Raw genomic sequence first — 27,988 nt, 5'->3', positions numbered from 1 at the left:
ATCGCACTTCGTGACATTTTGTTCCGGGACCGTGGCAGTGTGGCGAGTGAACTGCTCTCGCTCTGTGCGCGCCTGCCAGACGACAACCACGGACGTGTTTTACTGGGCTGATGCGGGTTTTGTAGAAAACTACGGAGCAGGTAATTCACAAGGATTGTTTAGAAAATTTCGTCCACGTGTGTGATAGGGTTTATGGTAAATAGTTGTCGGGGTTTTGTCGTCATTACGTTGTAGACTAGGATCATTACAACACGCGGTACATGTAGACGCTTTTCTGTGTAACAACATACAACGTAAATGGATACAATTTAAACCGAACATTTACTTTGGTTGCGATGGATTTTTGTATGGAAAGTCGGCGTGTCTTTCAATAAGTGTTGGGCGACGCGAGGATGATTCGATAAAGACCTGGGGCGGTATTGATCTTCTATAAGCGGAAAATAGCTCTAACAACAAAGAACCGTCATTGAAGAAAGCGATACTGCTTAGTTAAGTAATCTCCCTGCCGATTATCAATAAAAGTGCCAATCGCGAGGCACGATTTACAGAGAGGGATAATATTAAAGCCGCGAGCTACGACGGAATGCTTTTGACAAACTCTCGTCCCTTCATTTTATTGCTCTGAAACGAGTGGAGTGTAAGTATCCTGCGATGTAGACGGGCTCGGCGATACGTATTGACCCTAGTTCGCTATGGATTAGATTTCCACTAGTTTGCTTTTAGATCTTTCGTGATTTCCGACCCAATAACTGACGACGCATAACGGATACGGGGCTCTACACTAACAAAATTATTACGCGTCGCTTCAAATTTCACTCTAATTTACAAACGTAGATTCTGTCACGCCGCGCGGGCTTCGGAATGTTTTCTTTGTTTATCGTCATTCGTTAACACGAGTTAGAGTGGAGCGTTGGGGATTTACTGTTTCCGTGCTGGTGCGTGGGTAAAGCCCACTAAGTTTTGTGGACGTGACAGATAAGAAGTCTACACGAGAAGTATTGTTATTGATTGTTACTTGCCTCGACGGACGCTCGCCGGCTGCCCCCTGCAGGAAGTAGACTAGCTACGGAGATTGTGTTCTTTCTTTTCTCATCTACTCGTCACATTTCATACTTTAAATATATCCACTTGTGTGGGTTCGTAAACGCGCTTTACTTTGTAGTAGTCCAAGTTGTGGTAGAACGATCGACTGACGAATTTAAAAAACCGTGACTTGTGTATACAAAGGAGTCAGCGATGCTATGCTAGTATATTGTTACATGTACACAGACGGTGGTGTGGATTTACGGAAATCTTGTTTCATTATTTCTCTTTCTTTACTTGAACAGAGAAGTTACGGGAACTTTGACGCCGGCAAGACCACGCTGTTTAAAACCGTCACACAACACATGTGGGTGTGAGAAGTCAGGACAAACTGCTGTTCGCCACGATGCTTGAAAGATTAGTACTTTGTGGGTATACTTACGCAAAAACGCGATAAGTAATTACAGATAATGAACTATCGCGCTGGTGTGTGTGTTTGCCGTGTACCGGCTCTGCTTACGATATCCGCACTTGAAGTATTCATGACCAATTTATAATTATATAGCTGGGAGGAGAAAGACGCGTTTAGTGTGTGTGTACGATTTAACCACTAGTCAACATGCCAGGCAAGAGAGTGCTTACGGATGGATCGAAACAAACACAGAAACGTGGAAAAAAGGCCAAACTTAAATCTGACAACATCAAAGAAGGTGAGATGGATACGGAAACCAAATCGGACAGTGTTACGGACAAAGTTTCCGTAAGTAAGGTGTTAGACTTAGAAGCTGTGGACGGCGCCACGGAGTATTTGTGTCCCATAGAGAAGGAGGGGGATACTGTCCTGGAGGTAGAATGTGGACCCAATAAGGCTTTAATGTATTTATCGAAACTTTACCAGGGCAGTAAAGGGTCGTGTCTGTCCTTTCAGGGGTCGTGGTTGACTCCTAATGAATTTCAGTATGTAAGTGGAAGGGAAACGGCTAAAGATTGGAAACGTTCCATTAGGCACCAAGGGAAGAGCATCAAGCTTCTCTTTTCCAAGGGAATCCTTTCTGTAGGAGGGGGAGGAACGTCTAAGGTAAGTTGTCACTTTAAAATGTCCGTCTTAAAACGACTCTGTAGAACAACAGACTAAATCGTTAAATATATCCCCGGCGACACGCTCGTCGTGGGCTGCTATTTCAATAGCCGTTATACATATTGTTATATGTGTGAACAATATTTTGACATATGTTATTAATTTTGTTCGTCAGTGTTAATTGAAATCATTACTTTTTTGTTCCGTATATAATTCTTATCGACTGTTAAGGTGGATCGAAGTCCTGGACACTACAATTTTGTTCAGGCGTGTGTGTATGTGTATACCTTGTCGATTAAAAATCATTGTAGATTTTGTTGTGTATATCATGTTGTTGTATCTTGTGTTACACATAGACATATTGCGTGTGACTTTCGTTATATGTATCTGGCTTTATGTACGTCATACCTACGTGACTATAAGTCTGTTTGATTAACCGAGTGTCATACCAACTTACAATAGCCATTAAGACAGCCGCCATTGAGCGGGGTTCTACCAAAGGTCTGTCGTAATAGCTCCAGCCATTATCAGATAAATATTCTTTTCATTGTTGAGGTAAACTGGGGTGTAATCTCGTCGCCTGCCGCCTTCCGGCCAGTACCGACATAAGGCATTTACTGCCAATTCTCCGAAATCCTTTGTCCAGAGGCGATATAACCGCTGTATGGATTTCTCTGGGGCCTTAATTTTGTTCTACAGGAAATCGTTACCTCGGGTCTAGCGTTTCGTACATGGTTAGTGTGTGTGTAAGTACGTGAGGTACTGCCCACTATTATATCGGCCAATATTTAACTGCCAGGTTTTATACGTGCTGTAAATTAAACTGATGAGCGTTTAATGTCTCGCATGTTTAATCACCCGATCACGACGAACATTTAAATAGAATCCTCTTCTGCGGATCTTAATTGGCTAAATTTTAAGACTTTTTAAAAATAACTTCCCTCGCAATCGAAAGTTCAATAATCCTATTTGCGTTTCGGAGCCTTTGTCGCCAGTTATTTCAAGCATGGAGGAGGAAATGGCAGAACTAAATTGTTAACGAGACTAGTCGGCGTGTTAGTGTTATCGTACATAGCCCAGGCTAATACGCCGAACTGTTTTTTTATTTAATTATTAACACGAGTTAGCCGGTGTACGTCACTCGTCTGAACACAGCACTACGGGGAGTGCTTGTCGTGATCTACACTAACCGTTTTACGTTGCCGATATTGCACACCAGATCACGGTAATAATATGCAAGTCGGAGGAGATCAATGTTTTCCCGCCGTTTTTAGACGAGGTAGATTTAGAAAATCGTCGAAATCAGCGATGCGTAAATGATCAATCCTTGGGCACTTCTCATACGTATATGCCAACAACAAGCCCTCTGGTCTGTGTGAAAGTCTCGCCCGGGACATGCCGCGTGCTAGTAAATGATTGACGCACGATCGTACTTAGGGCAGTATACCGCACTGGGTACGATCGGCGGAACTCGTACACAAAATAAATATGATGGTATAGAGTGATAGGCCGGTGTATGATACGATATCTAGCGGAGGTCTGATAACCACGTAATACTGAAACACGTGTTCCCAGGCGATCGATCCCGTCAGACACTGACTTATATTACTGCTTCCTAGCCACGCACGCTACTCATAAAATACAAAATCGTAAAAACACTAAATTCTTTACGTTCGTGCCTCATTTATTTATCTCGCTATCAAACTCGTCTAAAAGTTTAAATTTCGTGTAATATAGACGTCCGAGGCTACGTGATCTATCTCGCGGCGGGTTTCACCAGTAATGATTTTGCCGTTTCGTAAATGTATGTTGGAGATAGTTAGTAGGATTACCAGCACGGGGTATTCGGTTACGAAATTTTGAAAAGGTTGTCATGAATACGGCACGAATGTTAGCTGAACCATGGACATGACTAATGTGCTAAACGTGACACTGAGAACAAACCGTTCCAAGGAACCCTCACAGTGCCTCATTATGCAAATGAAATGTAATGATCGCTGAAAGAGAATCCACGGGGTTATATCCGATAGCGCGTCTCACTCGACGCGACGCAGTAAAAGTTCGCACGCAACTGCGTCCGTCATTATTGGTAGGACACGCACCACTGTCTTATCTGAGGTCAACTGTGCACGCGCTTTGCAAATGTTTTCCGTAGTTGCTGGGGGTGTAACACAATAAACACAGTATTTACGGCCGTTTTATATTTGTTGGGAAATAGGCATTGCCTTAAAAGCGCTTCGTCTAGTGTCATTAAACAGGCACGACAGAATGTCGTGTTAATAATGCCATATTAAATTGACGAAAGTCAACCAATTGGTTATCGATCTTATGGCGAGTATTGTCTGTTTTTACTGGATATCGGCCAAGTTGGAGATAATGTCACACAATGTTCCGTCCGGTGATATCAATACCTAGACTTGTCAGGCACGCCTGCAGCCACGTATCAGACCAGAGATTGCGTACAGTCTGACCTACAATTACCTTTGAAATTTCCGTAATAGAACGTGCTCTGTCTGGCCAGATTTGCACATTTGATAGAAATTTACGTATATGTAATAAATTAATTTATTTTTAATTCTGTTAGTTTTTGTATTTTCAACATCAAAATGTTCATATAAACATGTTTAATATTTTCCCGTGTCGTAGTTTAACAGAATTTGTAGGTATTTAGTAAGTTTTCTGTTTCCGTCAGTTGTAGTTGTACAGAAATATATTGTTGGTTTTATATTAATAAAAAAAATGTGTTTGTTTCCGTAAGTTGTTGTACGGAATATATTATCAAAGTGTCTGTTTCCGTAAATTGTTTGTACGGAATATATCATAAAAGTTGTGTGTTTCCGTAAGTTGTTTGTACGGAATATATTATAAAAAGGTGTCTGTTTCCGTAAGTTGTTTGTACGGAATATATCATAAAAAGGTGTCTGTTTCCGTAAGTTGTTTGTACGGAATATATTATAAAAGTTGTCTGTTTCCGTAAATTGTTTGTACGGAATATATCATATAGTTGTCTGTTTCCGTAAGTTGTTTGTACGGAATATATTATAAAAAGGTGTCTGTTTCCGTAAATTGTTTGTACGGAATATATCATAAAAGTTGTCTGTTTCCGTAAGTTGTTGTACGGAATATATCATAAAAAGGTGTCTGTTTCCGTAAGTTGTTTGTACGGAATATATTATAAAAGTGTCTGTTTCCGAAAATTGTTGTACGGAATATATCATAAAAAGGTGTCTGTTTCCGTAAGTTGTTTGTACGGAATATATCATAAAGCTGTCTGTTTCCGTAAGTTGTTTGTACGGAATATATTATAAAAGTTGTCTGTTTCCGAAAGTTGTTTGTACGGAATATATCATAAAGCTGTCTGTTTCCGTAAGTTGTTTGTACGGAATATATTATAAAAGTTGTCTGTTTCCGAAAGTTGTTTGTACGGAATATGTTATAAAAGTGTCCGTTTACGAAAGTTGTTTGTACGGAATATATTATAAAAGTTGTCTGTTTCGGTAAGTTGTTTGTACGGAATATATTATAAAAAGGTGTCTGTTTCCGTAAGTTGTTGTACGGAATATATCATAAAAAGGTGTCTGTTTCCGTAAGTTGTTTGTACGGAATATATTTCAAAAGTTGTGTGTTTCCGTAAGTTGTTGTACGGAATATATCATAAAAAGGTGTCTGTTTCCGAAAGTTGTTTGTACGGAATATATCATAAAAAGGTGTCTGTTTCCGTAAGTTGTTGTACGGAATATATCATAAAAAGGTGTCTGTTTCCGTAAGTTGTTTGTACGGAATATATTTCAAAAGTTGTGTGTTTCCGTAAGTTGTTTGTACGGAATATATCATATAGTTGTCTGTTTCCCTAAGTTGTTGTACGGAATATATCATAAAAAGGTGTCTGTTTCCGTAAGTTGTTTGTACGGAATATATTATAAAAGTTGTCTGTTTCCGAAAGTTGTTTGTACGGAATATATTATAAAAGTTGTCTGTTTCCGAAAGTTGTTTGTATGGAATATATTTCAAAAGTGTCTGTTTCCGAAAGTTGTTTGTATGGAATATATTTCAAAAGTGTCTGTTTCCGTAAATTGTTTGTACGGAATATATCATAAAAGTTGTCTGTTTCCGTAAGTTGTTTGTACGGAATATATTATAAAAGGTGTCTGTTTCCGTAAGTTGTTGTACGGAATATATTATAAAAGGTGTCTGTTTCCGTAAGTTGTTTGTACGGAATATATTATAAAAGGTGTCTGTTTCCGTAAGTTGTTGTACGGAATATATTATAAAAGTTGTCTGTTTCCGTAAGTTGTTTGTACGGAATATATTATAAAAGTTGTCTGTTTCCGTAAGTTGTTGTACGGAATGTATTATAAAAGTGTCTGTTTCCGTAAGTTGTTTGTACGGAATATATCATAAAAGTTGTGTGTTTCCGTAAGTTGTTTGTACGGAATATATTATGAAAGTGTCTGTTTCCGTAAGTTGTTTGTACGGAATATATCACATAGTTGTCTGTTTCCGTAAGTTGTTGTACGGAATATATTATAAAAGTGTCCGTTTCCGAAAGTTGTTTGTACGGAATATATTATAAAAGTTGTGTGTTTCCGTAAATTGTTTGTACGGAATATATCATAAAAGTTGTGTGTTTCCGTAAGTTGTTGTACGGAATATATCATATAGTTGTCTGTTTCCGTAAGTTGTTTGTACGGAATATATTATAAAAGTGTCTGTTTCCGAAAGTTGTTGTACGGAATATATCATAAAAAGGTGTCTGTTTCCGTAAGTTGTTGTACGGAATATATTATAAAAGTGTCTGTTTCCGTAAGTTGTTTGTACGGAATATATTATAAAAGTTGTCTGTTTCCGTAAGTTGTTTGTACGGAATATATCATATAGTTGTCTGTTTCCGTAAGTTGTTGTACGGAACATATCATATAGTTGTCTGTTTCCGTAAGTTGTTTGTACGGAATATATTATAAAAGTGTCTGTTTCCGTAAGTTGTTGTACGGAATATATCATATAGTTGTCTGTTTCCGAAAGTTGTTTGTACGGAATATATTATAAAAGTTGTCTGTTTCCGTAAGTTGTTTGTACGGAATATATCATATAGTTGTCTGTTTCCGTAAGTTGTTTGTACGGAATATATTATAAAAGTGTCTGTTTCCGTAAGTTGTTTGTACGGAATATATTATAAAAGTTGTCTGTTTCCGCAAGTTATTTGTACGGAATATATTATAAAAGTGTCTGTTTCCGTAAGTTGTTTGTACGGAATATATGATATAGTTGTCTGTTTCCGTAAGTTGTTTCTACGGAATATATTATAAAAGTTGTCTGTTTCCGAAAGTTGTTTGTACGGAATATGTTATAAAAGTGTCTGTTTACGAAAGTTGTTTGTACGGAATATATTATAAAAGTGTCTGTTTCCGTAAGTTGTTGTACGGAATATATCATAAAAAGGTGTCTGTTTCCGTAAGTTGTTTGTACGGAATATATCATAAAAGTTGTCTGTTTCCGAAAGTTGTTTGTACGGAATATATCATAAAAGTTGTGTGTTTCCGTAAGTTGTTGTACGGAATATATCATAAAAAGGTGTTTGTTTCCGTAAGTTGTTTGTACGGAATATATCATAAAAGTTGTCTGTTTCCGAAAGTTGTTTGTACGGAATATGTTATAAAAGTGTCTGTTTACGAAAGTTGTTTGTACGGAATATATTATAAAAGTGTCTGTTTCCGTAAGTTGTTGTACGGAATATATAATAAAAGTGTCTGTTTCCGAAAGTTGTTTGTACGGAATATATCATAAAAGTTGTGTGTTTCCGTAAGTTGTTGTACGGAATATATCATAAAAAGGTGTTTGTTTCCGTAAGTTGTTTGTACGGAATATATCATAAAAAGGTGTCTGTTTCCGTAAGTTGTTGTACGGAATATATTATCAAAGTGTCTGTTTCCGTAAGTTGTTTGTACGGAATATATTATCAAAGTGTCTGTTTCCGTAAGTTGTTGTACGGAATATATTATCAAAGTGTCTGTTTCCGTAAGTTGTTTGTAAAGAATATATTATAAAAAGGTGTATGTTTCCGTAAGTCGTTGTTTTACTAGACCTGTCGGTTATACTACTCCGGACTGTCAGACCGTTTCCGTAAGTCGCTGTGTAGACATGTTGGTTTTATTACTCCGGACTGTCAGACTGTTTCCGTAAGTCATTGTTTCACTAGACCTGTCGGTTATATTACTCCGGACTGTCAGACTGTTTCCGTAAGTCGTTGTTTCTCTAACCTGTCGGTTATATTACTCCGGACTGTCAGACTGTTTCCGTAAGTCATTGTTTCACTAGACCTGTCGGTTATATTACTCCGGACTGTCAGACTGTTTCCGTAAGTCGTTGTTTCTCTAACCTGTCGGTTATATTATTCCGGACTGTCAGACTGTTTCCGTAAGTCGTTGTTTCTCTAACCTGTCGGTTATATTATTCCGGACTGTCAGACTGTTTCCGTAAGTCGTTGTTTCTCTAACCTGTCGGTTATATTATTCCGGACTGTTAGACTGTTTCCGTAAGTCGTTGTTTCTCTAACCTGTCGGTTATATTACTCCGGACTGTCAGACTGTTTCCGTAAGTCGTTGTTTCTCTAACCTGTCGGTTATATTATTCCGGACTGTTAGACTGTTTCCGTAAGTCGTTGTTTCTCTAACCTGTCGGTTATATTACTCCGGACTGTCAGACTGTTTCCGTAAGTCGTTGTTTCTCTAACCTGTCGGTTATATTATTCCGGACTGTTAGACTGTTTCCGTAAGTCGTTTCTCTAACCTGTCGGTTATATTATTCCGTACTGTCAGACTGTTTCCGTAAGTCGTTGTTTCTCTAACCTGTCGGTTATATTACTCCGGACTGTCAGACTGTTTCCGTAAGTCGTTGTTTCTCTAACCTGTCGGTTATATTACTCCGGACTGTTAGACTGTTTCCGTAAGTCGTTGTTTCTCTAACCTGTCGGTTATATTACTCCGGACTGTTAGACTGTTTCCGTAAGTCGTTGTTTCTCTAACCTGTCGGTTATATTACTCCGGACTGTCAGACTGTTTCCGTAAGTCGTTGTTTCTCTAACCTGTCGGTTATATTGATACAGGCTTTCTGTTTGTACATGAACACAGAATTATTTATGCTTGTGTAGGATTGTGTATCCGCCACACCCACGTACTAGCCGAGAAATATGAATAATCGCTGTTGTACACGTAATTGTTAGCCTGCTCGATAAGGAATGCGGGTGTGGAAACAGTCCTGTGGTCTCGCGTGAATATAAACAGCACACCACCGCTTAACACCAAGTACAACGTAAATGTCGCGCCAGTCAGTTAAATACATTGGATCACATATTTCTATTGATTAGTCAAACATGCGTATCGACCGAGGAAAGAACAGACTTTTATTAAACTTGTTAATAACAATTGACTTGGATGTAAATTGCCTAACTACACGTTATTCCGTAGTCGATATGAAAGCACAAAAATGTTCTACCCGTATACCGTTGTGTACTGGCAGTAACTGCCAAGGGAGCGCCCGACGAGTTGTACCCGTAGACAATCGTTATGGCAGTTTTTATGTGCCACAACAGCTGGGAGGCCGGCGACAGCCTTACCGCCCCAGTGGCACGACGTCGTGCTACATAAACCTTAGCGGGGGAATTTCGTTCATGCTATCGTCGGTGATTCCGTCTACAGATTCTGCGTGAACGGCTCCAAATGTCTTTACAGCGGGAAGCGGATTCAGTCCCACGGGAGTATGTGGCGCCCTCATCATATGCTGTTCATCCGTACGACCGCGTACGTGTGACGAGAATTACTGCACGTACAGTATACACGTGTACGTACGTGTATACCCGCATCTCTTAAGTGGAAATAGTTTACGAGAAATAAATAACCTTTGTGAACACGAAGGGAAGCGTTTTAGACAGAATTCGTCTTAGCGGTGACTAAAATAGATATGTTGTGAAGATAAAGCGCTCGTAGATAGACACCCTCTCCGGCGTGAAACACTGGAGCGACCCCGATTGACGCATGTTACTACGTCCGTGAAATCAATATGCGATTCACGTAGGTATACCGTCGATAGAGGGGATTTACAACATGTACTCTGGCGACGGGATAAATGTTATCTAAAGCGGCAGCGATCCACGTACAGCAGAAACTACAGGGCGCTACCCATTGATCTAAATACTGCAGATATGATTAGGTTGGAGGGGCGAGTTTTAAGCGTATAATGAGCTTACTGTTTTATCAAGTGATCGATTTTGTAGCGATAGCACCAAGATATTGAAAAATCGATAACATAACACGGTGTGTTAATCGATAAACCCAACGACCGTAAATTTGACTCACGACGAACTTCAGTCAGGGGTAGTTTCGTCAGGCGACGTGGCAAGTTGTGACACTTGTATAAAAAAATTCACGGGAGCAAGCGAACTGTGGACAGTAGATCAAACCACGAGATATGGTTTTTAAACGGCTCAATAGAACTAGTTTTAATTTCATGTACTTTCGACATGTTTTATGGGAGAAGACGAACTTTTAAGTTGTGTTAAATTTCTAAATAAAATGTGTTTAAATTAAATATAGATAAGTTTGTATATAGATAATGATTAAAAAGTTACAGTAATACAGACTGTAGGCCACGTTACAATGTCACCATCTATTCCAATAAACGCTTAGTGCCATCGATCCGCAGTAAGGAATATTAGTTGAACGTTATTTTTCATTGCGTAGCTCGCGTTTGTCGCCAATTTCAGCATTCATTATTTGCGATCGGGCTGTAGAGCGCCTCGGGTTACGGTGTGTTCGCCGCCGTCTGAAGTTGTACATATATCAACTGCGAGTCAATACGGAAATCGATAGTCTAAACTAGCAGAGTCCGATCGATGGCAAATCAATGCTTGACGAGGGTATGAAACGTGCTCAACACAAAGAAACAGGGGGGAATGGCATGAACGCACATGTACAACACGTTAAGTAGGAATACATTATTAAAAGTGACCATACACCTAGCGGACGAATGTCGGCCAGTCTTTGTTATCAGTGAGTGTATTTAAACTGGTAACTGTACTCGTGTATGCTGATATAACCGACACGGTCCACATACGACAGAGTGCGCCGCTTTGTTGTAATGCCTATCATCTACATATGTTACACCGTGTCGTATGCTTTAGTTATGTGGCTGAAATAAATCGAACTCTCAAAACAAAATAGACCTACGGTAGATTAAACCCCTAGATAAACTTGCATTGAGTAGAAAACATCGTACGACTTTTGGTCATGCGCGGCAATATGCACGATTCCCCTACACGTGTAAACATATTGTCACTTTGTATACCAAGTTACTGTTTGTCGGTGAATGACGCACACACGGACACCCATATCGACCCCGTATTCAGTATATACATGCGCCCGGGCCTGTTTTTTTTATTTAACACATTTACAAATGAAAGCCTGCGTTATAGCGATATTACGGGTATTTAGCCGAGACGCTTCATTTAACCAGGCGGATTCGTGACTTGTCGTAAACCACACTCAAGCTCAAACACAACAAGTATTGCGTCTGATCACTATACAGATTATAGGCAAAGCGATCACACGTGTTATCTGCCCTATCTCGCTAATACGATACCGCACCATAATGCTACACTGTTTACAAACGAGTTCCCGTCTGCCTTATTTCCAGTCTATATCAGCAACTTAGTTATAGTTTGAACGCATATGCTTTAAGCCTGACAGTATCCTATCGGCTGTGTAATGAAGGCGGCACGACATTAATGTAATGGGTTTAGAATACTCCGCTGATGGGCTTTTCTTTTTTTAGGAATTAACAAACTAGTTTAGTTGTTAAGATTTACGACAGACCAATCGTTGACAGCTATCCTGGAAAAGAATCGCAAAAAGGAAACTTATCGAACGTAAAATCAATATGTTTATACATTCGTTCATATTTTGCAGAATGCTAAACGACCAAAGAAAGGTGGGAAACGACAATTGTCTGCCCGTAGGGGTCGCCGAAAACTTAACGTTAATCTTGACTCGGCCGGCGAGGAAAATGGGGAGAGTCGGGAAACGGAAGTTCAATGTGGTGAGGAACAGGCAGTCAGCGGCAGTTTCGAAGGAGGAAAAAATAACGCAGAACTTAGCAAAGAGCAAGTGAATGGTGAGGGTGACCTTTCGGATGCAAACAGTGACTCGACGGAAAATTACGATGTAGATTTTCTGGACTCAGTAACGGAGACAGACAAAGTGTCCTCCGAAAGCGAAGAGAAATCAAAAAATGCAAATCCACAATCAGCATCAACACAAGGACATTTCAAAAACGAGATGGACGTGTTTTCATTTGAGTCTAGCGAAGAAAGCGATTCTTGTTCAAAGACAGACAAATCGTGTGACAAGAAAACAGCAGATGATGTGCCGGAAAAGACAGTGCCATCCGAGTGTGAAACGAAAGTTAACGACGTGGGTGATGACGGTGAGGAAAACACGAAGCTTGGAGAGAAAGAGTCAGGAGAATGTCTATCTGACAAAGAGGACGACAATGCCGAGGAAGTGGAGGATACTGAACAACCGACAGACGAGGGATCAAACAGTGTCCACGAGGAGGTGGAGAAAAACGCGGAACTGGAAATCAGCGAGGAAAAAAAGGACGATACTGTTGAAACTCTGACTGAGAAAGAGGTGACCTCAGACCAGGAGGCAAAGGAGGAGGAGATCCACGAGGATCACAAAATAGAGGACGAGGAAGAAGAAGATGATGAACAAAAAGTAGAGGAACAAAAATCATCTTCTAAGCGTCCAAGGTAATTATTGAAGCTGTTGGGTAATTAGTGTCTATTTCAAAACTACAACCATTGTAATACTCCATATGAGTATGTCACACATATACATCGGCTACAGTTATATAAGTACAAACAATTAAAACTGTTCCCATAAATACACTTTGAACTGTTCCCATAAATACACTCTGAACTGTTCCCATAAATACACTCTGAGCTGTTCCCATAAATACACTCTGTACTGTTCCTATAAATACACTCTGAGCTGTTCCCATAAATACACTTTGAACTGTTCCCATAAATACACTCTGAACTGTTCCCATAAATACACTCTGAACTGTTCCCATAAATACACTCTGAACTGTTCCCATAAATACACTCTGAACTGTTCCCATAAATACACTCTGAACTGTTCCTATAAATACACTCTGAGCTGTTCCCATAAATGTACTATAGAATAACCCTTTATATATACTATACACTAACCCTGTATATATATATATACTATATACACTAACCCTGTATACTATACACTAACCCTGTATATACTATACACTAACCCTGTATATATACACTATACATAAATGTATACTATACACTAGCCCTGTATATATATACTATACACTAACCCTGTATATATATATATACTATATACACTAACCCTGTATACTATACACTAACCCTGTATATATACTATACACTAAGCCTGTATATATATGCTTTACACTAACCCTGTATATATACTATACACTACCCCTGTATATACTATACACTAACCCTGTATATATACTATACACTACCCCTGTATACTATACACTAACCCTGTATATATATACTATACACTAACCCTGTATACTATACACTAACCCTGTATATATACTATACACTAACCCTGTATATATACTATACACTAACCCTGTATATATACTATACATTAACCCTGTATACTATACACTAACCCTGTATATATACTATACACTAACCCTGTATATATACTATAAACTCACGTGTTACAATATAGTTAAATATTCACACAGAACATTTGAAAGTATTTTTCATGTTAAAATAAACGGTTTTTTTCTTTTTGTAGTCCTGCTAGAGAGTCTAAACTAGGCAGCATCATAGACCAACTGCGGGTCAACCGAGAAAAGGTGACGAAGGAGAGACGAGAGCACGACCTGACCAATAGGAAAAGGGACAGTCCTAGTGACATTTCTAAGAAGACTACGGATTGCCCCTCCGATAAGAAACAAGGATATCCGTCTGATTTCACTAAAGACAATGGACACGACATGCTTGAACCAAATAATGGAATGGACGACATCAACAAAATACGACGGGAAAGCATGCCCGAGTTTTCAAAAGACAACCCAGGAGAAACAACAGAGTCCTGTCAGGAGAAGCGAGAACAGGATATAGACGAAGCGAAGCTGAACAAGGTCATGTGGCAGATGCCCACACCGCCGATCAGAAATCCACTACCAACAGGTATGCCTGTGAATATATCTCGATAATACTGCCGGACTTATATAGATCACGTTTTATGGATTACAATAAACTGTGTAGTAATGTTATAGAACATTTCCATGTTTAATTCGGTCGTACGGGTTATGTTATCACCTATAGTGATTTACGGTATAAATAAATTGGTCGATACTGTATACCATACATTATATAATAGGTCTGTTATTGTTTTCGTTTTCTTTTGTAGAAATGAAAATTGCAAAAATAATAGACGAACAAAGAAAAGATTCCAGAAGACAGACGCCTTGTACGGAGGAAAGGAAAGTCTCGAAAGGTCACTCATTATCCACTAACCTTCATCAAAAGAGGCATCCTGAACGTTCAACTTCCGCGCCAAGTGAAATAATGGAATTTCTTAACAAAAAGCGGGGAAGTAGCAGCAGTGACCGACACTCCTTTCCATCAGCAGGGATTTTGTATCCGTGGATGAAAAAGGAGTCGGAGGATATCAACGAGAGGACAAATAAGTCTCGGACTTCCAGTCCATCTGCTCGTCTCACTCCGGCCGACAAAGTAAAGAAATTATCTACACGAGAAAAGAAGGAATCATCCTCGGAAAAGGACTACAATGACTATATGAGGGTTCTCGCCGCCAAACAGGAACGCAACCCTTTGTAAGTGATATTGTTGATAAGCGATGTTTATATGGGTGGGGCTGTCAGGTAGGTACATTACGGTGTAGATATCAGGGTATTGGGAAGTTATATAGACCTTTCTAGGTAGAGGATACAGATTTGTTGACATAATAAGTCAATGCCATGAAGTTAGAAAAGTTCGCACCATCATTTGAGTTTTAAGCGGTAGGACAAGCTTAGCGATAATGGAGTGGAATTATCCGGGGACTCGGCTTGAGGAAATAGGTTGGGTTTGTTCGTTATGTATGAACATGTACTTTTAACGACCAACGTTGTTCAACAAAGTACATATCCATCTCTACATTCGCAACAGAAAGTATGAATTAAGGAACAATCTTATCAGCTCGATATCAGCTGAACGATTCCGACTGTCCGTCTCTACCGGCAGCAAATCGCTCCCCGAGCACCACGCGGCCAACAGCGGCACGTTCGATTGCGAGACGTCTAGCGACTGACGCAAGTAGTAAATTGTTTAAAAATCCAATGTAATTATGCCTTAATCACTTCTGTCACAGCTGTTCCTTGGCGCTTTTACGCTTTGTCTAATATCGTAGTATGACTGCAGATCTGGTTAATAGCGCGGAGAGGTCCGTGAAACCGTAACAGCGCCGATCTAGCATTGATCCGACATTTATGCAACTGTGAGATGCGTCACCAGGATTCCGTATTGAGCTCTGTCGACAGAAGTCTCCCTATGTTATTATAAACACATTTATGTACACTGTACATATTAAGCTAAGTACGGCAGTAATCAATACACTGTTGTGATATAGATCTCGCTGATGCGCATCGCGAATTGATGTGTAGCTAGGTATATACAATGTTATCCTATATTTCGTATGTAGTGATACATGGCTTCAGTTAAAACGAGAAAATATCGAAATCTTAGTGCCGCGTGATTGTGACGTACAATGACAAAGCTTTTTATCGTTTATGAAACAAGGATATTGTAACGAAAATGTACCTAATTCGACTATGTATTACGTACGTTGTCGTAATCTTATCTAAAATGGTGTCTGTAATTTGTAGCAGGTTTTTTTCCCGGTATACCTATTCTCGTGAAGTGTGGATGTGCTAAGTACAGATCCACCACGGCACGCCTCGGCGGGGCTGTCGTGTTGAGGACGGGCAGGGGATTTAATTGTACGGGTAGGCGCGCGCTCACGAAAGGTCACGATTCTAGTGGTGTTATAAAGTGATTCCGCATAGAGAGATCTCATGAGAATTAATCCAGAATGGATGGTCATGTCAAAAAATCGCATTACTTTGAACGTAAATAATTCCCCAGGAAAAACAACCCGGAATCCTATCTGCATAGTTGCGTGATACCATCCAAGGATTGCCGGCGTAGGATCTGGAACGATTCAGCCTCCGAGTCAGACTTAGTCGACAGTCATGGTATTTTCCGTCACCACAGTCACTCCGCAGATAATTAGCATTTCTTTGTCGTGTTGATAGCTGACATGAATCAGAAATTGGTATGAAACTAAATGACTTTTATCAGGGAGAGTAGAATGATTTCGGTTGGTCTGTTGCCCCACACCCATGTACATGTGCCTTTCCTTGTGTCAACTCATGCATATTTATGTGGTTTCGTTTGATGATCGATTAGTCCGTAATCGATAGTGTGATGCATTAGTTTGTGATAAAACCAACACCGACAAGTTATCAATAACATGAATATGTTCCAGAAAACCACTTCCTCCAGTAATGTATTTCAGTAACATGCATACAAAACAGCCTTAAGGACAACGAATAGTTGTAATGTTTGATTATACACAACGGTTCACTGTCCTACCAATTGACCTTATCAGTTTAATTTTGCTAGCGGTCGCCATGTCTTTACAAACTTGGCGCCCATCACTGTGATGAATATGTCGACATTAATACCATGTCTTTGTGTTTATAGCTTTCTGTCTCCGCCTGTTCACGACCCATACTTCTCCATGTGGACTCCGGATTTGCTTTTCCCGCCCGGACTGTTCAATCCCTACTCCATGTTTCTCGGCCCTAACAGTCAGCGTGGCGAGGTGCCTACAACCACATCCATTTCATCTTTATGTTCCATGCCACCCAATAGTGGACTTCCGGGATTCATGGCGCCACCACGACCCCCGCATATGTCTTACCCTATCCTCGACTCGTGCGTACCCCACCCCAGTCCCAAGGAGTCACCGTCCTTACCTCATTCCTGTCAGAGTAACTCCCGCAAACGGGGACCTGCAGAAGCCGACACTGCCTGTGCACTTGATCTCTCCACGAAACGTACAAAACTCGAGTGTAGTAACAATGACTACCTAGCTTCACCATTACCACGATCGTCAGAATCTGTTGACAATTGTAAAAAAAAAATGGTGATGAATTTGCCAAACGAAAAAAGTCCCGAAGGAGACAAATCGAACATTCATAAAACACATAATAGCCATCGTCATAAGACAAAAAATAACCATTCCATGTGGCAGGAGAAGGACCTAAAAGGCTCCAAGTTATTGTGTAAATGTGGAGCTGATAATCCAGAAAACATCATGAACTGGTCAGCGGAGAAGGTGTTCGACTTCGTCTCTAAACTGGAGGGCTGTAGTTCATACGCAAAGGTAAGTACTATCTTCACGTATACTGAACAGTGCTGCCACCTGTGGACTAGTCAGTGACTAATCAGGTGTATTAAAATAGTACCACGCCATCGAAACATTAACAGACAGGTTACCACATAAAGGCAACTACAGACAGACATACGTGTAACGACAAAAACAGGTACCACACAGACAGGTACCACATAGACAGTTACCACACAGACAGATACCACACAGACAGGTACCATACAGACAGGCACCACACAGACAGGTACCACACAGACAGGTACCACACAGACAGTTACCACACAGACAGGTACCACACAGACAGGCACCGCACAGACAGGCACCACACAGACAGTTACCACACAGACAGGTACCACACAGACAGGTATCACACAGACAGATATCACACAGACAGGTACCACACAGACAGGTACCACACACAGACAGGTACCACACAGATATGTACCGCAAAGATAGGTACCACACAGACAGGTATAACACAGACAGGTACCACACAGACAGGTATAACACAGACAGGTACCACACATACAGGTACCACACAGACAGTTATCACACAGACAGGTACCACACAGACAGGTACCACACAGACAGGCACCACACAGACAGGTACCACACAGACAAGTACCACACAGACAGGTACCACACAGACATGTACCGCAAAGATAGGTACCACACAGACAGGTATCACACAGACAGGTACCACACAGACAGGTATCACACACAGATATCACACAGACAGGTACCACACAGACACAGATGTACCGCAAAGATAGGTACCACACAGACAGATATCACACAGACAGGTACCACACAGACAGGCACCGCACAGACAGGCACCACACAGACAGGTACCACACAGACAGGTACCACACAGACAGGTATCACACAGACAGATATCACACAGACAGGTACCACACAGACAGGTACCACACACAGACAGGTACCACACAGATATGTACCGCAAAGATAGGTACCACACAGACAGGTATAACACAGACAGGTACCACACAGACAGGTATCACACAGACAGATATCACACAGACAGGTACCACACAGACAGGTACCACACACAGACAGGTACCACACAGATATGTACCGCAAAGATAGGTACCACACAGACAGGTATAACACAGACAGGTACCACACAGACAGGTATAACACAGACAGGTACCACACATACAGGTACCACACAGACAGTTATCACACAGACAGGTACCACACAGACAGGCACCACACAGACAGGTACCACACAGACAAGTACCACACAGACAGGTACCACACAGACATGTACCGCAAAGATAGGTACCACACAGACAGGTATCACACAGACAGGTACCACACAGACAGGTACCACACAGACATGTACCGCAAAGATAGGTACCACACAGACAGATATCACACAGACAGGTACCACACAGACAGGCACCGCACAGACAGGCACCACACAGACAGGTACCACACAGACAGGTACCACACAGATAGGTATCACACAGACAGGTACCACACAGACAGGTACCACACAGACAGGCACCACACAGACAGGTACCACACAGACAAGTACCACACACACCGGTACCACACAGACATGTACCATACAGACAGGTACCACATAGACAGGTACCACATAGACAGGTACCACACAGACAGGTACCACATAGACAGGTACCACACAGACATAGACATAGACAGGTAAAACGGAAGGTATCAACCCACAGGTAATAAGACAGTTAAAGTACTTATATACAAATAATCACGTGATGTCCCACCTAGATACTCTATCGCGTGGTGCTCATAAGTAAATTCGGATGCCTAACTGGAGCATACCTTTTAACTAACGTTTGTTGCTTACAGCGTCGGATGTCTGACTGTGGTATACGTCCGGTGCGTAACTGTGTTAATTGCAGTTACGTTTGTCATCGTTACTCGTACACAACAGAATTTTAATCTTTATGTTTAGTTTTGAGTTTCCAATTTTTCCGCGTGATTGCGTCCCCCACGTGACACAATTGCGGAATCAGTCATGTATAGTGGTTTCAGTACCGACTAGACAGAAAGTCGTTCCGGACTGTGAATTAATATGTATTTTATCTCCCATGTCTAAAAGCTTTTTGTATAGTGTAAGGATGTGGATGTAAGGTTGTGTGTGCCTACCGTGAGTTAGTCTACCTCCCTTTCTTGTTCCTCTCCATACACACTGTACTGATACAAAATGTTATTTTTTGAGAGGGCAAATATTTTTGTTGCTACAAGGTGACTTTTACAAAGGATATTTTAAACTAACGATTAGATAGACCAAACTTACACTTGGCTAAATCATTTGTTATAACTAACGGTTAAACGGATCAAACTTACAGTTAAATAAATAATTTGTTATAACTAACGGTTAGACGGATCAAACTTACAGTTAACTAAATCATTTGTTATATCTAACGGTTAGACAGACTAAACCTTGTATATGATACATGTTTTCCTAACTGACGGTCAGCTAGTACCTGATATATCCTTTACAATGCCAGGCTATCCGGATCCTACACACGACATTACATTAAGGAACACGATATAAATACATTACAGCTAAAGAAACTTAGCCGTGCGCCTACTATCAATGAATGAAATGTTTATCCAAATCCTGCGCATGATTTTTATAAATATCATTTGTTTATAGTTAATCATTTAAGTTGCAGAATTCGAATTCTGGGCAAGTGTCAGACCACGTGATCACGTGTACTAACATTTCTCTTTGTTTGCAGACTTTCCTGGCACATAGAATAGAAGGAAAGCTCCTACCGCTCCTGACCACGGACGCTCTTATTCGCAACCTCGGCATGAAAGTCGGCCCTGCCATCATTCTCAGTGAAGCTGTTACAAGGCACGTGCAAGACATGAGCCGCTTCTTTCATCCGTGTAGCTACTGCAAACTCAAGACGTCCCAGCGCCTGTCCGTGTGATGACGTCACCACACGTGTCAAAATGTTTCCAGACATCTTTGTTACATGAGCACTGTTATTTATTTGTAAATGTACATTTCGCGCAGCTCGAAAGTCCCGAACCTCGACCCTTTGTGTACGGAGCGAGATGGTATAGGTCATTGGCTGATCGTGTAGACAGAACAGCATATACAGTGTTAAATCAGGGATATCCTACTTTCATTTTTCGAAGTCCTTTTTCTATGTGACGTACCACACATCTTTTGATGATGTAAGAATACACTGATAGAAATAGTAGGTTGTGGTGAATTACGTGTTGATAATGTAATGTCAAAACTGACAAACAATTTATGTAAACTGTTATTATGTTGAATGGTGCTACGTGTTTTGACATAACTAGTGTAGACTGTGCTAGATAAGAGAGTCACTTTGACAGAGTGTGAAACACTTGTGTAGACTGACAATTCCCCTCGACGGGGTACTAGTCAATGACCCAGGTCCTGAATCGGACCAGAATCACTCGGATCAACGCCAGTGTAATGCTATGGAGTACTTATTTAATCTAGGATGCTGAACAGATGACGCTTGATGTTTTAATCACGGGAAGCTCCTGTGATGTTTTAACATAGCGAAATGACACTTAGATGGCGCTTTTGAATATGTCATAAATTAACTGCAATAAAGCCGCATTGATCAACGGCTATTGTTTGTAAGGTGGGCATCACTTTGTATTGATGTGGGTGCCTGCGGATACTTGAGTGGGTGACGTGGATTCCGGTCAATCAGGGCTCCCTGGTGATCGATGACACGTGACTTCTCCATGACGTAATCTATGTTTACATTCCTCTGTCAGTCTACACGGGATGTCGTTTTTGCAATATCACCCATGCTTCAACTGTCTTTAGTGCAGTTTAAGTAGGGATCGCCAGCCATTAACATATTGATGTACGTAGACGCAAACTAAATCAAATGTTTCGTGTGATGCATATTATACGTAATGTGTTGTCTTACTATGCAGATATATATATGTGTGTGTGTACTGTAGAAATCCTAGCGTAGGATTATGCAATTTCAAGGGTCGAAATATGATAATGTCAAGCAACTAGGAGGGATTTTTTTTATGACGAAAACGCAGCTGTAGATTTAGTGATTACATTTTGTCTGTAATATATTACTATTGTGCACGGGATTTGTTGATTATTTCAGTCATAGGGTCAGCAGTATTGAGACTCTTGACGATAGGTATGGTAGAAACCTGGTCTGCCACACTGCTGTTCATTGTCACCTGGACGACAACTTTAGAGCCGACTTTAGGCGTAGTGAGATTGTTTTCTGCCGTCACTACAATGTCGTAAAATTTTCTCGGTAAAGGCGGGATCAATTAATCTCGCTTTGCCTCGCTCTCGATAGTGTCACCAACGACAGAATGAGATGTCGCAGAGTCTCGCTGTCGGTGATGTCGCTAATGACAGCATGAATTGATGTCACACAGCCTCGCCCTCCGTTATGTCGCTTAAGACATAGGATATGATGATGTCACAGAGCCTTGTTAGTATGATGTCGCTAATGACATGGTATGATATCATGATGTCACAAAGCCTTGTTGGTAATGTAGCTAACGATATGGTATGATGTCATGATGTCACAAAGCCTTGTTGGTAATGTAGCTAACGATATGGTATGATGTCATGATGTCACAAAGCCTTGTTGGTAATGTAGCTAACGATATGGTATGTCATGACATGACAAAGCCTTGTTAGTAATGTAGCTAACGATATGGTAAGATATCATCATGTCAAAAAGCCGTGTTAGTAATGTAGCTAACGATATGGTATGTCATGACGTCACAGAGCCTTGTTAGTAATGTAGCTAACGATATGGTATGTCATGACGTCACAGAGCCTTGTTAGTAATGTAGCTAACGATATGGTATGTCATGACGTCACAGAGCCTTGTTAGTAATGTAGCTAACGATATGGTATGTCAGGACGTCACAGAGCCTGGTTAGTAATGTAACTAACGATATGGTATGATATCATACTGTTACAAAGTCTCCTGGGTTATGTCGCCAGTGACATTCTATTATATCATGATGTCGCTGGGTTTTGGCGCTCACGACATAGAATGCAATTCAGTCTAAGGGCTTCGTTATCAGTTATGTCGCAAGAAACATAGTACGAGGTCCTGACAGCACCGAATCTCGATTTCGGTAATGTCGCAAGCTGACGACATAATGCGGTAAGGGTGTTTATGAGTGTTTATAATGACGCTATGTGACAGAGTACGAGTTTTCATGCCGCAGGACGTTCTCAGAAATGTTGCTTATTAACGACATCCTACGGTTTTATTACACAAGAAAGCCTCGTTCTCGCTTATGAAGAAATCCAATTTGCAGGAAAAGGAAATCCAATTTTGGCGCTTGCGTGCTCCACGCAAGCCGGGTTTTCACCTGGACTAAATCAGTAATGTATATATCATGTTTGTGTACCAAGTTTTGGTGTACGTCTTGATGTCAGTCGATTAAAGAAAATATTGAATATATCTGCGTGTCTGTTGTCAGTTGTCTCTCGGTCGAAACAAGTTAATTGCAGCAATTCAAAAAGTCTCATTTCCCGTGAATACGGTTTAGGCATACTTACCTCACGCGAGCAGCACGCGATGTGCCGCCGGTGTGGCGTAGATTCTGTACTCAGGGAATTCTTCACAAAATATAGGGACTAGAACGCTAATACACGCACAGAAAACCGGGAACTTGTTACTACGCTCTGTAATATCTCTGTTACGTAACACCAAGTTACCATTCAATTCCTTGATATGGCCTCATTGATACCCGTTCTTAATGAAACGCTCTGCGTGTTAAACACAGGAACTATGTGTATATATAAATAAGTCTACGCCATTACACCCAATTATACACAATAGGTGGTGCCCAACGTTCTAATCTGAAACCTCAATGGAACCGGATGTATCTTGACGGCTCCGTGTAGTGGTCAGATTTGGATCTATTGATTACAAAGAAGTTTAACGTTGCAAGTTGCGTGGAGACAGTGGTGGAAGGAGGCCGTAACTCCTATCTGATCTGATATATTGATTTAGGAAAAAGCACGGATATCTCTTCGTGGATATAAACGTGACACGATAAATTGTAATTGCTGGCGAAGGAATTTCAAACTACGTGATACATACGTATGGTTACCGATGTTAAAGCGTATGCTTGTATAAAAAAACAGAAACAGAGAGGGATGTGGAGCTAAACATAACGTTTAAACGTACTAATTTGATTTGAACTAGTGGAAAAGGTCAATCCGAGAACATGAAGAGTAAGCACGCGGCCATGTCCTCTAGCAGATCCCTTATCACACCATTAAAATTAATTGGTGTAGCTGTCAGATGAATACTGTGGACCGATAATCCGATAAGCTCGGCGATTAAGTGTTTTACCATCGCATCAACTGTCAAACATTTAAGACAGATATAACAGACGTTCGATTATTGTCGAAATTCTGCCTGCATTTTAACATATGAGACAGTTTTTTCTTCTTTAGTATCATATATTTTATAACACGTGATCTGCTCATGTGTGCTGTCGTTGACGTCATTACTGGTTTGTACCTGTGTGTCATTATTGATGTCGTCATTGGTCTGTCCCCGTGTGTCATTATTGACAATGTTACTGGTCTGTTCCTGTGTGTCATTATTGACGGTGTTACTGATATGTTCCTGTGTGTCATCATTGACGGTGATACTGGTCTGTTCATGTGTGTCATTATTGACGTCGTTACTGTTCTGTCCCTATATGTCATTATTGACGGTGATACTGGTCTGTTCCTGTGTGTCATTATTGATGGCGTTACTGGTGTGTTCCTGTGTGTCATTATTGACGGTGTTACTAGTCTGTTCCTGTGTGTCATTATTGACGTCGTTACCTGTCAGTTCCTGTGTGTCATTATTGACTTTGTTAGTGGTCTGTTCCTGTGTGTCGTTATTGACGTCGTTACTGGTCTGTCCCTGTGTGTCATTATTGACGGTGTTATTAGTCAGTTCCTGTGTGTCATTATTGACGGTGTTACTGGTCTGTTTCTGTGTGTCATTATTGACGGTGTTACTGGTCTGTTTTGATGTGTGTCATTATTGACGGTGTTACTGGTCTGTCCCTGTGTGTCATTATTGACGTCGTTACTGGTCTGTTTCTGTGTGTCATTATTAACGTCGTTACCGGTCTGTCCCTGTGTGTCATTATTGACGGTGTTACTGGTCTCCTCCTTTGTGTCATTATTGACGGTGTTACTGGTCTGTTCCTGTGTGTCATTATTGACGGTGTTACTGGTCTGTTCCTGTGTGTCATTATTGACGGTGTTACTGGTCTGTTCCTGTGTGTCATTATTGACGGTGTTATTAGTCAGTTCCTGTGTGTCATTATTGACGGTGTTACTGGTATGTTCCTTTGTGTCATTATTGACTGTGTTACTGGTCTGTTCCCGTGTGTCATTATTGACGGTGTTTCTGGTCTGTTCCTGTGTGTCATTATTGACGGTGTTACTGGTCTGTTCCTGTGTGTCATTATTGACGGTGTTTCTGGTCTGTTCCTGTGTGTCATTATTGACGGTGTTACTGGTCTGTCCCTGTGTGTCATTATTGACGGTGTTACTGGTCTGTTCCTGTGTGTCATTATTGACGGTGTTACTGGTCTGTCACTGTGTGTCATTATTGACGGTGTTATTAGTCAGTTACTGTGTGTCATTATTGACGTGTTACGTTACTGGTGTCTGTTCCTGTGTGTCATTATTGACGGTGTTACTGGTCTGTTCATGTGTGTCATTATTGACGTCGTTACCTTTCTGTTCCTGTTTGTTAATATTGACAGTGTTACTGGTCTCTCCCTCTATGTCATTATTGACGTCGTTACTGGTCTGTTCCTGTGTGTCATTATTGACTGTGTTACTGGTCTGTTCCTGTTTGTCATTATTGACGTTGTTTCTGGTCTGTTCATGTGTGTCATTATTGACGTCGTTACTGGTCTGTTCCTGTGTGTCTTTATTGACGTTGTTACCGTTCTGTTCCTGTGTGTCATTATTGACAGTGTTACTGGTCATTATTGACGGTGTTACTGATCTGTTACTTTGTGTTATTATTGACGGTATTACCGGTCTGTCCCTGTGTGTCATTATTGACGGTGTTACTGGTCTCCTCATTTGTGTCATTATTGACGGTGTTACTGGTCTGTTCATGTGTGTCATTATTGACGGTGTTACTGGTCTGTTCATGTGTGTCATTATTGACGGTGTTACTGGTCTGTTCCTGTGTGTCATTATTGACGGTGTTACTGGTCTGTTTCTGTGTGTCATTATTGACGGTGTTACTGGTCTGTTCATGTGTGTCATTATTGACGTCGTTACTGGTCCGTTTCTGTGTGCCATTATTGACGGTGTTACTGATCTGTTCCTCTGTGTTATTATTGACGGTGTTACTGGTATGTTCCTGTGTGTCATTATTGACGGTGTTACTGGTCTGTTCATATGTGTCATTATTGATGGCGTTACTGTTCTGTTCATGTATGTTATTATTGACGGTGTTACTGGTTTGTTTCTGTTTGTCATTATTGACGGTGATACTGGTCTGTTCCTGTGTGTTATTATTGACGATGTAACTGGTATGTTCCTGTGTGTCATTATTGACGGTGTTACTGGTCTGTTCCTTTGTGTCATTATTGACGGTGTTAGTGGTCTGTTCTTGTCTGTCATTATTGACGTTGTTAATGGTCTGTTTCTTTGTGTCATTATTGACGGTGTTACTGTTCTGTCCCTGTGTGGCATTATTGACGGTGTTACTGGTCTCCTGCTTTTTGTCATTATTGACGGTGTTACTAGACTGTTCCTGTGTGTCATTATTGACGGTGTTACTGGTCTGTTCATGTGTGTCATTATTGACGTCGTTACTGGTCCGTTTCCGTGTGCCATTATTGACGGTGTTACTGGTCTGTTCATGTTTGTCATTATTGACGGTGATACTGGTCTGTTCATGTGTGTCATTATTGACCGTGTTACTGTTCTTTTCATGTGTGTCATTATTGACGGTGTTACTAGACTGTTCCTGTGTGTCATTATTGACGGTGTTACTGGTCTGTTCCTGTGTCATTATTGACGTCGTTACTGGTCTGTTCATGTGTGTCATTATTGACTGTGTTACTAGTTTGTTCCTGTGTGTCATCATTGACGGTGTTACTGGTCTGTTCATGTATGTCATTATTGATGTGGTTACTGGTCTGTTCCCGTGTGTCATTATTGACGGTGTTACTGGTCTCCTCCTTTGTGTCATTATTGACGGTGTTACTAGACTGTTCCTGTGTTTCATAATTGACGGTGTTACTGGTCTGTTCATGTGTGTCATTATTGACGGTGTCGCTGTGTGTCATTATTGACGGTATTACTGGTCTGTTCATGTGTGTCATTATTGTGTTCCTGTTTGTCATTATTGACTGTGTTACTGCTCTGTTCCTGTTTGTCATTATTGACGTTGTTACTGGTCTGTCCCTCTATGTCATTATTGACGTCGTTACTGGTCTGTTCATGTGTGTCATTATTGACGGTGATACTGGTCTCTTCTTGTGTGTCATTATTGATCGCGTTACTGGTCTGTTCCTGTGTGTCATTATTGACGGTGTTACTGGTCTGTTCCTGTGTGTCATTATTGACGGTGTTTCTGGTCTGTTCCTGTGTGTCATTATTAACGTCGTTACCGGTCTGTCCCTGTGTGTCATTATTGACGGTGTTACTGGTCTCCTCCTTTGTGTCATTATTGACGGTGTTACTGGTCTGTTCCTGTGTGTCATTATTGACGGTGTTACTGGTCTGTTCCTGTGTGTCATTATTGACGGTGTTACCGGTCTGTTCCTATTTGTCATTAATGACTGTGTTACTGGTCTGTTCCTGTGTCGTTATTGATGGTGTTACCGGACTGTTCCTCTCTGTCATTATTCACTGTGTTACTTGTCTGTTCCTGTGTGTCATTATTGACGGTGTTACTGGTCTGTTCCTGTGTTATCATTGATGGCGTTACTGGTCTGTTCATATGTGTCATTATTGATGGCGTTACTGTTTTGTTCATGTGTGTCATTATTGACGGTGTTACTCCTGTGTGTCATTATTGACGGTGTTACTGGTCTGTTCCTGTGTGTCATTATTGACGGTGTTTCTGGTCTGTTCCTTTGTGTCATTATCGACTTCGTTACTGTTCTGTCCCTCTATGTCATTATTGACGGTGTTACTGGTCTGTTCCTCTGTGTCATTATTGATCGCGTTACTGGTCTGTTCAAGTGTGTCATTATTGACGGTGTTACTGGTCTGTTCCTGTGTGTCATTATCGACGTCGTTACTGGTCTGTTCCTGTGTGTCATTATTGACGATGTTACTGGTCTGTTCCTG

The 27,988-nt window shown here is 40.8% G+C and overlaps 1 protein-coding gene across 2 annotated transcripts; it reads left to right on the top strand.

Moving 5' to 3' along the window:
• LOC132563163 (uncharacterized) lies at positions 1-23,108 on the top strand. Of its 2 annotated transcripts, XM_060227919.1 has the most exons (7): positions 1-140; positions 1,329-2,101; positions 12,061-12,905; positions 13,972-14,369; positions 14,593-15,019; positions 16,950-17,634; positions 20,391-23,108. In XM_060227919.1, the coding sequence occupies exons 2-7, from the start codon at positions 1,643-1,645 to the stop codon at positions 20,586-20,588; spliced, it is 3,012 nt and encodes a 1,003-aa protein (XP_060083902.1). In that variant the 5' UTR covers positions 1-140; positions 1,329-1,642; the 3' UTR covers positions 20,589-23,108. The 2 variants fall into 2 exon arrangements, with proteins under 2 accessions (XP_060083902.1, XP_060083903.1); XM_060227920.1 differs by lacking the exon at positions 1-140 and having other exon boundaries at positions 1,009-2,101.
• The last annotated feature ends 4,880 nt before the right edge of the window (positions 23,109-27,988 follow it).

The sequence above is a fragment of the Ylistrum balloti genome, unplaced genomic scaffold (assembly GCF_031769215.1).
Source record: "Ylistrum balloti isolate Yb309-2 unplaced genomic scaffold, AGI_CSIRO_Ybal_v1 Utg371614, whole genome shotgun sequence".
NCBI lineage: Eukaryota > Metazoa > Mollusca > Bivalvia > Pectinida > Pectinidae > Ylistrum > Ylistrum balloti.
This window is presented reverse-complemented; position numbering and strand designations above follow the sequence as displayed.